The 13,965-nt window shown below is 50.5% G+C and overlaps 1 protein-coding gene across 2 annotated transcripts; it reads left to right on the plus strand.

Moving 5' to 3' along the window:
- Positions 1 to 521: 521 nt before the first annotated feature.
- Positions 522 to 13,718, plus strand: CTTNBP2NL (CTTNBP2 N-terminal like). 2 transcript variants are annotated; one of them, XM_072356284.1, is made up of 5 exons: positions 522 to 615; positions 2,107 to 2,214; positions 7,335 to 7,565; positions 9,041 to 9,148; positions 9,867 to 13,718. In XM_072356284.1, the coding sequence occupies exons 2-5, from the start codon at positions 2,116 to 2,118 to the stop codon at positions 11,346 to 11,348; spliced, it is 1,920 nt and encodes a 639-aa protein (XP_072212385.1). In that variant the 5' UTR covers positions 522 to 615; positions 2,107 to 2,115; the 3' UTR covers positions 11,349 to 13,718. The 2 variants fall into 2 exon arrangements, with proteins under 2 accessions (XP_072212385.1, XP_072212386.1); XM_072356285.1 differs by having other exon boundaries at positions 615 to 699.
- The last annotated feature ends 247 nt before the right edge of the window (positions 13,719 to 13,965 follow it).

The raw sequence follows: 13,965 nt of genomic DNA on the forward strand, positions 1-13,965 counted from the left end.
CCTGTAGTGTTTATCTTATATACACCACGTAGAAGGTCTCAAATTGCACAGCCTGTAATTGGGCACGGAGATAAGCTCAGATTGACCAGCAGAGATAAGCTCTTCTGCTGCACTCCTCCACCTGCTGTTACGTCCGGCAGAGCGAGCTCGGGCGGAGCTGCAGGGCAGGGCGACGGCCGCTGGGGGGCGCTGCGGAGCCGCGCTCAGTCCTGGCCGGGCACTGCACCGAGAGCGCCGCTAGGGGGCGCTGTGGGGGCGGGGCTCTATTGGAGGGCCCGGACAGCGCCCTCGCCCGGAGCGGCCCCGTTCCCCCGCCCGCGCCGGAAGTGACGCACCAATCACGGCCGCCCGCTCTCTCCGCCGCCGCCGCCGCGAACAAAAGGGATTTCATCCCTCGCCCCGCCCACCGCGCCCCGGTCCAGCCTCCCGATTGGCCGCCCCCGCCGCCACCGGCCGGGCCACGCCCTCTCCCCGCCTTCCTGACGGCTGATTGGTCCGAGGGAGGCTCCGGTGGCGGCGCTGATTGGCGGTCGGGATGTCCTTCAGCGGGCAGAGCGCGGGGGCGGGACTGGACGGGCGCGGGGCTGAGCGGCGGCGGCGGGTCGGGCCGGGCAGGTCGGTGCTGCGGCCGGGGCGGCTCCGGGGGGCGGTGGAGGAACGGCCCGTTCACAGCCGTGCTGTGCTCGGGGGCTGCGGCAGGTGCACGTCGGTGGGGCCTCACTGCGGGTGGGGCGGGGGGCGGCGCCGCCGGGCCGGGCTGCGATGGGGGGTCCCGGACTGTGATGGGGGTCCCGGACCCGGTGATGCGGAGCGGAGAGCGGCTGTGAGCGGGTTATGTGAGCGAATGGAAGGGGCTGTGAGCGCTGCGGGGCTTCGGGACCCCGTTGTGACGGTGTGAAGCGGGACTCCGAGCTGCGTGTTTATCGGCTCTTCGGTCCGTGTTTGGAGCCCTGCTGGGGGCTGCTGGTGTGTGAGCGCTGCCCTGCTTTGCTCCTGGGAGTGGATATAGGGGCAGGGCTTGTTTCTGGTGTGAAGCTGATTAAAGAGCGTAAGCACGTTAAGAATAGCACGGCTTATTTCTCCTTAATGCAGAACTGTGAGTCACAACGGGGGCATTGAGCATATAGAAGCGATGAGTGGCTGCAGCTGCTGGCTGCCCTCCGTATGGCTGCTGCTCCAGAGCAGAGCACGGCTCTGTTATGCCCAGGCCTGTGTTGGTTGTGATGCTCGCAGCCCCTCGGTGCCCGCTGGCACAAAGCAGAGCTGTGATTTGCTGTGCAAACAGGCTGCTCGTTCCTCTGCAAGCAGAACTTTCTGTTCCCAACAACTGGGAAAGCTGCTGTGGCGTAAACAAGACACAACTTGTATTTGTGTGTGATTCTCCAGAGGCAACGCTATGCAAATCAAGTTGTGAAGCAGCAAAAAAAGGCTCCAGAAAATATCAGAGTTCAACTGAGTGTTATGGGTTAAACCTTCCCCATTGATCTCCATTGTGGGGTTGGGGGTCCAAGAGGCTCCTTTGTGACCAACCTGCAGAGCATGAGGCTGCCAGCACGAGCGATATCCCCATCAGGGATGAGGGTTTAGTAGGAGGAATGATTGCTGTTGTTTGCTAATAAAGCAATATAACATAGAGCTTTAGAGCTCTGCAACGTTAACCTCACCTTTGGCTTTATGGAGGTGGCCCAAGTCGGGCTGCATTCATCTCTGCCTTCAGCCTTAGTGCTGTTTGCAGCTGTGGGATCCAGATGTGCAACCCACAGTAGCGCTGCTGCTATATATATCCTATACTATAATATCCCTGCTTTCCCATTAAGCAGCTCCTGGTGAAGGCTGTGCTGTTGCGTTGGCCCTTAGGCTCTGCCTGCACCATCTGGGTGTGCGTATGTTTGTGACCCTTTGGGAAGAGGTGAAAACTGAACCTTCTGCTAACTGGTCTTTGGAGCTGAGGGAGAGCAAAGCATTGTGCGTGCTCTGCTTTCCCATAGGGTTAGCTGCAGCCTGGAAAGCTGGGAGCTGAAGTTAAATAGAGGTTATGCATCGCAGCTCTGTGTGCAAGGACCTTCTATGTGTGCTGAAGCGGGTGTCCTGCCTTCTGTTTTACAGGTTTTCAGGATGAATCTGGAAAAACTCAGCAAACCAGAACTACTGACGCTGTTCAGCATTCTGGAGGGAGAGTTAGAAGCAAGGGATCTTGTCATAGAAGCCTTAAAGGTATGTTGTAAGTACCCTGATAAGGGACAAATGTCAACAGCGCTACCGGTTTGGGATCCTATCTTAGTACCAGCAGTGAGAGTAAATGGTGTGTATTGCTCCGTGTCTCCAAATCTGCTGCACGAGGTGTTTCAGTGTTTGGCTGCAGCGCTGTGCGTGTGCTTTCATCAGCTCTGATCAAGAGTTCCGCTGTCCTGAGAAAAGAAGAAGGTCTGTTCGACTTCCTCTGCTGGTTGCGTTCTGACTTAGATAGGGAAGGAGTCCTAATAAAGCAGAACATCCCTCCAGGAGGGAGCACAGATGAGTTCTTTGCTGAGAAGAACGTCGCATGAAGGAAAAAAGCCTGCATGGCTTTGCATTATGCTAAGCTGATGTGAGCTGGTGCTGCTGGCAGAGGCAATGCTGTGTGCCCCTCCTGACTCCTCTTTGACCCCCCTCTGCTCTGGGGGTGCTTTGCTGGGCCTCCTTTGACTGGAGGCAGTTTTGTTGCTTGTTTTTTTCCCCTTTGTGGATTGAAAAGCAGAGGTCTCTCTGGCCTTGTTGTGATGGCACCTTCCCTGCTGCAGTGTGAGGCAGGAGTGGCTGTCGTGCATTCTCCACGATTGCCACAGATATCCGGGGGATGCTGAGTGCTGACAAACCTGATTTTCATCCGTGATTTGCTGCTGCCAACCCGAGATTGCATCTGTTTGTGCTCTGACAGCTGTAATTATTTGAGCGCAGCAATGAGCTCAGGTGGGAACGGGCTCCTCCCAGCATCACTGTGCAGCTCTGCTGGGTGTGCACTGACACGGGGCTGTCGGAGGGACCATTATTCCTGTCCTGTCACACGTTGTCACCAATAAGAATCCAGGTGTTCTTCAGGTTTGATCTGTCAGCAGTCAGACGCGCATTGCTTAGTAATGCTTGTAGCTGGCTACGTGCAAATCCTTTCCTAAACTGCTCTAGCACTTGTTGTGGTTAGGCCACATCTAACTAACGCAAACAGCAGTTAATCTTTCTGGTTTGCGTGTTAAAATTAAAACATGCACCATCCAGAAGGAGGATATGGGTTGTCACGAGTCTGTCTGCACGAGATGCAGGCAGTGCCAGCCTGTGCTTTCAGATCTGCTCTTTGTTTTCCCATAGCATCACAGGGCTGCACTTCGCTCTAACCTGGCTTTACTTCAACTTCCTTACTGCCTTCCCGAAGAGGTAAACTACTCGAGGGACAGGGCTCTGTAATTATGGCACATCAATAGGAGCGGTTGAGGTGCTGTCGGGTAAAGCTCTGCCCTTTTAATGCAGTTGGGGCACCTACATTCTTACTGCCATTTTATTTTCCCCAGAAATAAGATAGCCTTGTCACATAGGAGCAACACTGCTGCCCTCCCAAACCACTTGCAGTGCACACAGGGGAGCACTGAGGACCACTGCGAGGAAAGCTGTTCCATCCCATAGGCATTCCATGCACACCTTCCTGTTGAAATTTAACCCGCAGTTCTCTCTTGCAGGAGGAGTTTAACACGGTTGAAATACCTTTTGGCACAGATTGCCTGGCTCTCATAACTGAGGAGCAATTAAATGGGCTGGTTTGACCTCCACTTCTAATTTAAATGCTTCTGACTCCTTTGGGTTCTTGAGGCAGACCCGATGTTACCTTGTAGGAAAGAGCAAGTGCTTGCATAGGAAAAGTGCCCTAATTTGTCAACTTGTAATGTGATTATAGCACAGCCTGCACTAATTGATATCCTGTGTGCTTAAAGGAAAGCATTCGCCATCTGGCATTTAGCAGAGGATCCGTGCACGCAGATGACAGATCCCAAAATAGCTTTCCCCTTCCATGAGGTCCCCCTCCATACCCCAGTCCTGCCTGCCCAGCATCAGGGCTCTGCTGAGGAGGCTTGGAGAGGGTTGAGGGCACTGCTCAGGTGCTTGGATTCAAACTATAAAGGGCAGTTCTGAGGTCAGCTCTAATTAATGCTTCTCCCCATTCCGACTTGCCTTCACTGCCTTCTCTCTTTAGCCAAAAGTCGTTTCCTATCCACTGCATAAATCTCAGCGCTCTCTGCAGAGCAGCCCTTAAATCTCTTTTCCCATCGTTACGATCCTATTGAGACGATCCAAGAAGCCCAGATGCTGTCAGGGTTGCACAATGCTGCGGGCAGGGCTCTCACTCTGCATGCACGAACTGCTGGTGGGTTTGCTGAGAGCCATTTGGTATTTCCCTGTCTGTGTGGGTAATTCAGAGCACAGTTCCCCGCTCCTCAAATGAGAGTTCTTTGCACACTGGAAACTGAGTTCTGTTTATTTTTGGAGAACAGGAAGCAGCTTTCTGGCAGATTCCTTTGTGGTAAGGTCGGAGGCAATGTGCATTGGAGCAGGAACTGCTTTGTGCTAAGGACGGTGAGCTGATGTTCCCTTGCTTCCTTTCCAACCTGGCTAATTGGCAGCATTAATGCACTGCGCAATTAAATGCCCATTTGTCAGTGGCTTTTGGAAGTTTACTTACATTGCACTTTGCAAACAAAAGCATCGACCTCTTTGTTTCAACAGCCATGTAAAAAAAAAAACCCACTTGCAGGTGCTGTTAATCTCTCACAGATGGGGCAGAGTGGCTTATAGGGCAGCTGAGATCCAGCAAGGCTCTGCATGATCTGCAATGCCGGCTTTTCTGACTGCTCTTCTTACAGCTTTGGGGGCTGGCATTGAGCTGGGGGAGCTGCCGGAGGAGGAACTGCAGTTCTGTGCCACTCTGTGTTTGTCGAGAACATTTCTTACATTGCTCAGAGCTGATAACAGCCTTCACGTGGCCACGTGCTCCTGTTGGTTTGCAACGTGGTGGTGGTGGTGGTTCAGAGCACTGTATGTGTGTGATATCCCTTCTTACTCCATGCTGCCATCAGCACGGTGAGCTCCACCAGGCCTCCAACCCTGCTCGACTTCCAGGCTCCAGGGAACAAAGCTAATAAGGAAGTTGGAGGCAGGGAGAAGCTATTTACAGATGAAGCCACTCTATAACGTGAAGGAGGAACTCCTGTGCGTGTTTGTACTGCCTGTGCAGTAAGTGTGGTTAATTAACACTGTTCGTGTCGTGCCCTGAGTTAAATCCCACACTCTGACATCACAGTCCACGTCGTGTCCAGAAAAGCACTTAAAAGCAAGCACTGGAAATTCCCCTCCTGGTGTTCCAGTAAAATGAGTTGTGAAAATGACTGAAGGCAGAGAAAATGCTGCTGTGGAAACAAGGCTTCAGTGAAAGGAGGAAATAATAATAATAAAAGATGGGGAGAATTCAGCCCAAAGAAGTGCAGCAATCCCAGGGGAAAGCAGTCTCTTGTTGCACTTTGCTTTGCTCATCTGCACGGGAATCATCCCTCCAGCTCTGTCAGCTCCAGATGTATTGGCAGGAGAAACACAGATATTTGAGGTGATACAGAGATGTCATTGCAGGAGATTGCACCTTCCCTTCTAAGAGCAGCTGACGTTGTGGGATGTCTTATATACTGAGTGTCACCTACAGATCTGCATTTGCTATCTACCAACCTATAGTTGGAGCTCAGAGCCCAGTGTTGAATGGGGGCAGTGCAGCTATTTCTGCAGGCACCGAATGCATGAGAACCAGAGGCTGCGTGCAGCGGGTATAAACCTCACTGGTGGTAAATCCCAGCTTTGATTGGGAAGAAGGACCAGAAGCAAACTTAAGGGCTGCCCTGCTGCCCAGCCAGGGGCACAGCACTGCTTGGGGTGTCCCCAATGGCTCACCCAGCTCCCTTGCTAGCTGCAGGCACGCCATGCCTGAGTCACTTACACATCCCTTGGGCTCTTGGAGAGAGAGTTTTGCTTGAGTCATTTTTTTATGGATTCTTCAGACTAGCTGAAGTTCTCCACCCCAGCACCAAAAAAGAAGGCTGTGTTTTTTCCTGTGATTCACTAACCCATGGGTGGCTCATTATCCAGGGCTGCCCTCCCATTTCCAGGGCTAAGCCTTTCCTTCCTCTCTTTTTTTTTTTCCAAGTGTAAAGTTGGAACCTTCAGCTCTGACCAAGCAGACACAGAACCGTCACACCCACCTTTCCCAGGCAGAGCTGAACGGTGTTTGGGAGCACATTTGTTTGCTGCAAGGCTTAGAATCCAGCTCCAATTCATTCTCATGGGACAAATGTCTCCGAGTGGGTTTGACTGTGGAGGAGACATGGAGAGAGAAGTGCTTTTGTTGTTCCTTTTTCCAAGGCAACCCACACGTTTTTCCCTTAGAGGGAGCAATGCTTTGATTGCTGTTTTTTTTTCCCATGCTGATCACGTGGCTGCATCTTAGGATATAAACAGGTCCGAGAAGTCCCTGTTGGTATTTGAGTAAAGATTTACTGTGCATCACATCGGTCCTCTGAGCAATACAATTCTGTTACATCAGTTTGCTTCTCTGCTCCAGCTGCAGTGTTTAGAGCAGCTCTCGCTGTTGTTTGCTTGAGGGGAGCATTTTATTTCTCAGTGCTGTTTATTGAGATGTCAGAAAGCACCTTTCCCAATGAAAAGAGAGCAGAGAAGGCAGTATTTGTCAGTCAGACTGGAGCTCTCCTACCTAAAAGATGTCCTTAAGCAATCCTGTAAGAAATGGTTGATGCTTGGTAATGGTTTGCCCTTCATGTTCCTGCTGAGGAAGTGAGCAATGATGCTGATGTTGTTCTGAGTGCCCTCTCAGCAATGTCATCCTATCACAGAACGGTCTGGGTTGAAAAGGACCTCAAAGATCATCTCGTTTCAACCCCCTGCTGTGTGCAGGGTCACCAACCACCACACCAGGCTGCCCAGAGCCACATCCAACCTGGCTACATCCATCCATGGCCCATGTCTATATCCAGATGAACACGGGCTGCACTGCTGTTCAGGAGGCCAATTGCTCGATTGCCTTTTGCAATGTGAATTACTGCCTCGTTCTCATCTGTTAGCCAAGTGCTTTTAACATGACACACGTGTGGCTTTTTCCTTTGCAGCAGATAATGGGATATCATGTGTCAGACTGCTGGGATTTCTTCACCTCTAAGTGGGAAAGTCAGGGAAGGGGGGATGTGAACTCTCAACTGTTCCCTTTTATTTTGTTTAGCAGGTATATTGACATGCACATTTGTTTTGATACACAGGCCCAGCACAGAGACACCTTCATTGAAGAACGCTATGGAAAGTACAACATCAGTGATCCATTAATGGCTTTGCAGAGAGATTTTGAGGCCCTGAAAGAGGCGAATCATGGTGAAAAGCAGCCAGTATGCTCCAATCCCTTATCCATCCTGAAGGTGGTGATGAAACACTGCAAGAATATGCAGGAAAGAATGTTATCCCAACTAGCTGCTGCAGAAAGCAGGCACAGAAAGGTACGTTTTGCTTCAAATAAGCTACACAGAGGTGAATAGTTGCCTTTTGAAGTGATGTTGGTTTCAATAAAAACACTGAAATGCTCGGATTTTGGTGACCCGCTCCAGAGTGCTCTCTTCGTGTAACTACTTAGCTCTTAAAAAGCAAACACACAAATCCCTCTGTTTTTACATGGGGTTATCTCTAGCACCTGCACTACACTGCTGTGCCTCAACTTCTTCACATAGAATGGCCTGGGTTGCAAAGGCTCACAGTGCTCATCCAGTTCCAACCCCCTGCTGTGTGCAGGGTCACCAACCAGCTGCCCAGAGCCACATCCAGCCTGGCCTTGAATGCCTGCAGGGATGGGGCATCCACAGCATCCTTGGGCAACCTGTTCCATTGCTTCACGTACTGAGAAGCAGCTGAGATTTTGCTTTTACTCACATCAGAGTAAGCTTTTACAGTGCCAAATTTAAGTGTATTTTTAGCTACTGTTTTGATGGGGATAAGGCAGAGCAAGGCTCTTTCAGTCTGCGAGGAGCATGAAGCATTTTTGATGCAGAAACCTCGCAGTGATCTGAGCTGCCAGCTGGGCTTCCCATCACTGTGCTGAGTGCTGGCAGCTCTCAACTGCCCATTGGTGTGCTGGGAGTCATGGGAAGCATGATGTGTGTCACCTTTCTATCTAGCTAAATATTCACAGGAAAATCAGATTTCCTCCCCCTTTTCCTCTAATAAAAAGGTTCCCTGTGTACTTGAAAGATATGCAAGCATTGTTTGGAAGCCTAAATTGCAGGAAGACTGAAAAGCTGCTGTAAATTCCTGGTCACTGTTTTTGGAAAGCCTGGAGGTCTGCAGGGTGATGCAAACTCACCCAAGAGACTCCACCACATTTGGCTTTCTTTTTGTTGAGTTAATAGGATTTCAGTTGTTCATCTAGTTCGGCATAGAAACTGAAGGAGCTCCTTAACCGGGTCCTTATGGCAAAGCGGTTTCATTTCAAGAGCTCATCTTGTTCTTAAGTGGAAGAAGAAATGAATGTTCTTTAAAATAAACTTCGCTCCGCAGCCCTCGAATGGAGCAATCTGTCTGCAAATTGCAGCCTGTTGTGCCACGTGCTCTGCTCCTGCTGGCTTTGTTGGAGGTGCAGACAGGAGGTGACAGGTAAGGTACAGCCAGCAGTGACAGACAACACGAGCCTCTGGGCTGCTGTGCAGTGGTGAGGAGGAGCATGCAATGCAACGTGGCTCTTAGAGAATAAAGCGAGGACTTGTGAAGCATGGGATCTTTTTTCTTGCTTCTTTCTGGCCCCGACTAGGAAATAATGACAGAATGTGACTTGTCCAAAAGCTGCTTGTTTGTATTTTGTGCTCAGATATCTGCACAGCGGTGGCTCTTTCGTATAAGCTGGTTGCAGTGTGGCTGCAGGTCTGTGTTTTGCTCAGCCTGTGAGCGCAGCAGGGCACTGTGGTGACCAGTGTTTGCTTGGCAGGTGATCCTGGACCTGGAGGAGGAGAGGCAGCGGCATGCCCAGGACACAGCAGAGGGGGATGATGTCACCTACATGCTGGAGAAGGAACGGGAGCGACTCACCCAGCAGGTACAGCCTGTGACTGCTCACTACCCAGCCCATGGTTGCATGCAGCTTCAATTGGGTTGCTGGAGCCAGATCACACCTCAGTGTCAAAAGAGCATCACGGGCTTCACTCCTCTGTGAGGCCCTCTGAGCTATTATCATTTCAATAGGAAAAACAGCTGTAGTTTTCTGGTAAGCTGCTCATAAACGAGTGCTTTGTAATCTTACTTCAGACCAAAATCTGTGCAGTTCTGAAGAGCCAGAGCCCTGCTCACAAGTGATGATGCTTTCTAGTACTCAAAAGTGAGAATAAATCATGAAAGGTCTCCTAAGGGGGTTGTTCAGAGACTATAATAAATATTTAAGCTGCTATTTTCTGTTGCCGAAGCACTGCGGGCTTTAATAAACATAAATAACGCATCAGCACTTTAAAGGCTAAACGCTTCTAAAAGGCAAACTGACAAAGCAGTAGATGGGGTGGAAGGAAGATTTAATTCAGATCAGTGCGTGGCAGCTGCGTCTAGCTTACTGCCAACTGAATTTCACATGCTAGTAAGTAATAATCCTTAATGTACGTGAGCAGAGCTGCTTATTGTACAAGGCAGACACCAGGGGAAGAACTTTATTCACCTTAGGCATGGCCATCTTTTTCTGGGCGGTATTTCCAACGTGTGTTGTAAACCCTTTTGCTTTCGGGTTGTTTGTGCTTCCCTTACAGCCTTTCTTTGCTCCTTTCTTCCAGCTGGAGTTTGAAAGATCCCAGGTGAAGAAGTTTGAGAAGGAACAGAAGAAGCTCTCGAGTCAGTTGGAGGAGGAGAGAGCACGCCACAAGCAGCTGTCCTCCATGCTTGTTGTAGAGTGCAAGAAAGCCACTGCCAAAGCAGCAGAAGAGAGTCAGAAGACGGCAGAACTGAGCTTGAAACTGGAAAAAGAGAAGAGCAAGGTGAGTAAGCTGGAGGAGGAGCTGGCATCCAAGAGGAAGCGGGGCTTACAGATGGAAGCACAAGTAGAAAAGCAGCTCTCGGAGTTTGACATCGAAAGAGAGCAGCTGAAAGCCAAGCTGAACAGAGAAGAGAACCGTACAAAAGCACTGAAAGAAGAAGTGGAATCTTTGAAGAAAGCCCTGAAAGAGCTGGAGGCTGCTCGCCAGGAGCGTGGCCCTGCTGAGCCTTCACAGCCAAGTCTCTCTGTGACGTCCAGAGGCGTTGCTACTGACAGCCCTGCCGTCAAGTCTGTGTCATGCCAGACAGAGTTTCCACAAGCAGAGCGAGCAAATCCTGCTGCTGCAAGCAAAGCTGTGCACGCTGCATTTCCCAGCCCTCCTACGCCTACTCATTCCTATGCGAAATCCAATGGCCATTGTGATACAGACGTGCAAACGGGCGGTGAGCTGCTACAGACAAATACCCCGGAGAGCCAAGTGCAGAAGGAGAAACCCAGCGGTGCAACACCGGAGAACACAGTTGAGAATGGAAGTTCTCCCATAAGAACGGAGTCACCGGTGCACCTGCTGTCCCAGCTCCCTTCCAGCGGGGTATCCCTGTCTCCCAGCAGCACAGCTGCCTCCTCCCTCACACCTTCTCCGTGCTCCTCTCCTGTTCTTAGCAAACGCCTGGTGGGAGCTCCCGCAGGCAGCCCTGGTTACCAGTCCTCCTACCAGGTGGGGATCAATCAGCGCTTCCACGCAGCTCGGCACAAGTTTCAGTCTCAAGCTGAACATGATCATCAGAGCAGCGGCCTGCAGAGCCCACCAGCAAGGGATCTGTCTCCTACCCTAGCAGATAACTCTGCTGCCAAGCAGTTGGCACGCAACACGGTCACTCAGGTCCTGTCCAGATTTACCAGCCAGCAGGGCCCCATTAAGCCCGTCTCCCCTAACAGCTCACCTTTTGGCACAGACTATCGAAATCTGGCAAATGCTGTGAGCCCTAAAAGTGAATCTGCTCATTCTCCAGGCCCTGGCAAGGTTTCCAGCCCTCTCAGCCCGTTGTCTCCTGGGATTAAGTCACCAACCATCCCTCGAGCGGAAAGAGGGAACCCTCCACCCATTCCTCCAAAGAAACCAGGCCTGGCTCAGTCTCCAGCTGCTCCCACTCCGCTCACCAAAGCCTCTTCCCAGTCATCCTCCCTGGGTGCCCCCACGGACGTGGCAAGCAGTTGCTCCAACAATACCATGGTATCCAATGGCAAAGACATTGAGATCCTCCTGCCAAGCAGCAGCTAGTCTCCAGCAGATGTGAACGTGACATTCCGTGGCTTAGCATGCTTAGAGCTGAGGCACTGTTTTTTCCACTCCGTGTTATTTATTTCCATAGTAGCAGAATCTGTCTGTACAAAGCATTTAGTATATATATATTTTTTTTTCCTTTTTTTAATAGGTAGGAAAATATTTTTGTTTATGAAGAATCCTTAACTACAGCTATATACAGTAAATGCCTCGTGGCAACAGTCAGATCAATAACAAGAACCTTAACCCTGCACTGGATCTTAACCTATCAAGCAAAAATGGGACTGAAATGCTACTTAGGAACTAAGCAGAAACGGCTTCTGCAGACTTTATGCTCCAGATGAACGTTTTATATATATATATAAAAAAAAAGAAAACAAAAGTGCCTGAACTTAAGTCTGCATTCCAATATGAATGTGATCCTTTGGAAAAGGTGAGGATGGGGACCATCGAGCTGCAGGATCAAATCCTTCTGGGAGTCGCGAATGTTTTAGGACGACACTGTTGTTGATTCTTTTCCATTTGCTGCAGTTTAAGTTGGCAAATGTCTTATGGATTCTGTAAGGTGAGCACCAAACTGCTGCGGCAGCCACAGGCACATTGCATCCCTCAGGAACAGCTCCTGGGGGGCTTTGGGAAGCAACACAAGTTCCCTTTGGGGTAGAACTGAGCAATACAACCCACTTTCCTTTCTTGTACGTGAGGGCAGTGAGGTGCTGGAACAGGTTCCCCAGTGAGCTGTGGGTGCCCCATCCCTGGAGGTCAGGTTGGCTGCCCTATTGATGTGCTGGGAGGCACCCAGCCCAGGGCAGGGGTTGGTACCAGGTGGTCTTGAGGGCCCCCCCTCCAACCTCTGAGCCATCCTATGGTTCTTCATTCACTGTCCAAGCAGGTTTTATTTGCTTTTCCTGTTGCACATCCCGCGTGCTTTGATGGCTGAACTCCAGCTCCTGGTGTGTCCCTTTTAATTTCCACTTCCTTTAAGCATTCTACTGTTGTGTGTAGAACTTCTGAGAAAAGGATCTTGCTATTACTTGATCAAGGTCTTGCTATTACTTGAAAACAAGAGAACCAAAACACTACTCCATATGATACAGGTGTTTGTATTCTATTGCAACGTGGGACCTTCTGCCCTCCACAAAAGCAATAACTTTGTTCATCATTTGGCACCCATGGCATCCAGCTGACCTGGATCTCAGACAGGAGGAAGCTGTGGGTGTTTTGGCTGCTGCAAAATGGGAACCAAATAATTGCTGGCCCAAATGGGGCAGAGCAGCTGCTGCTGTGCAGGACGTGCAGCCCTCGCCGTGATGCTCTGCTTTCATTCTGCATGCAGTGCTTGGCTCCACGCAGCGAGCGTTGCCTGTGGGTGATGCTGGGCGGTGGAGGCAGAGAGCAAAACCCTGAGTTCATTTCTCAGGTGTTGGCTGTGAGCTCATCCTGCATTCAGGAGCAGCGTCAGGTTGCCTACAGCCAGAGTTGCTTTCTCCTTCAATATTTAATTAAACAAAACACGTCCCACTTCGCCATAGGAAAAACACCCATGGGAGGATGCGCTGCTGTACCTTAATGGGTTCCCTCCAGCTTTGGGTCTCCCTTTATAGGACTTCAGAGCCGTGTGCTGCTTTGAAGTGGCTGTTGCCTGCAGTGCCCCTGCTGTCCTCCCTGCACAGACATTCAGGTCCATACCCACCTTCGAGTCGTGCTGTTGTGTGCCATAGTTCTGAAGCTCTTTGGGAAGCACATTTACTGCTCTTTTAAAAGTACTCATAGCAGATTTGGTTTGTTTTTCTTTTCCTCTCGGTGAGTGTAATTCTAGAGATGGATGGGCAGATGGATTCAGGCCCACGTGTGGCTTCTGATTCAAAAGCAAGGCTTTGTATACACTGCTTTAACACGTTCCTTTGCTTTTACGTTGATGTAAATTGTATAACCCCCCCCCCCCCTCCTTATAGCTCTATAGAGAGACTATGATGAAGTTTATTAGGAAATGCACTGAGTCCTGTTTCTTCTGAAATATACTATGGGAAGGGGCCTGCAGAAGAATGTATTTTTGCTAGCAGCTGATATCTGGGGGGGAGGGAGGGGGATTTAAGCACAAAGATGGCTCCAATTAACCCAGTGAGGAGCTTAAAGGTAGAACTGTCCGTGTAGATTCTGTGTGAAAGCAGCTAAATATCACTCCTAGAACTCACACCTGTTACAAGCGAGAGCTGTCACTGGAGAATGGAGTATAATGAAGTGCAAAGGCGTGTACCCTAGTATTAATCCATTAACACCTGTACATTTGTAAAGCCGAGCGTACCGAGCTGAAGTCTTTAATCATTTTTTTTTTAATAGCTGACGGCATTAAACGTGTTAAACATTCGTATGATCAATAAAGGACTTTATTTTTAACATTGCTCGAGCGGCCCTTTGGAGCTGTGAGCCGGGCGGGGGCCGCAGCGCTGCGGGACCGGGGAGGGATGCGGGTCTTAGTGCTGCCGTGCGGGTTCGAGCAGCGCTTTTATAGCAGCGGACGTCGGGGTTGGATGGGGGGGAATGGAGACGGTACGAGCTGCCGGAATGCCACGAACCCTCCGAGAAACGACGCCCGTCGTGCTTTTCTACGCGG

The sequence above is a fragment of the Excalfactoria chinensis genome, chromosome 23 (assembly GCF_039878825.1).
Source record: "Excalfactoria chinensis isolate bCotChi1 chromosome 23, bCotChi1.hap2, whole genome shotgun sequence".
NCBI lineage: Eukaryota > Metazoa > Chordata > Aves > Galliformes > Phasianidae > Excalfactoria > Excalfactoria chinensis.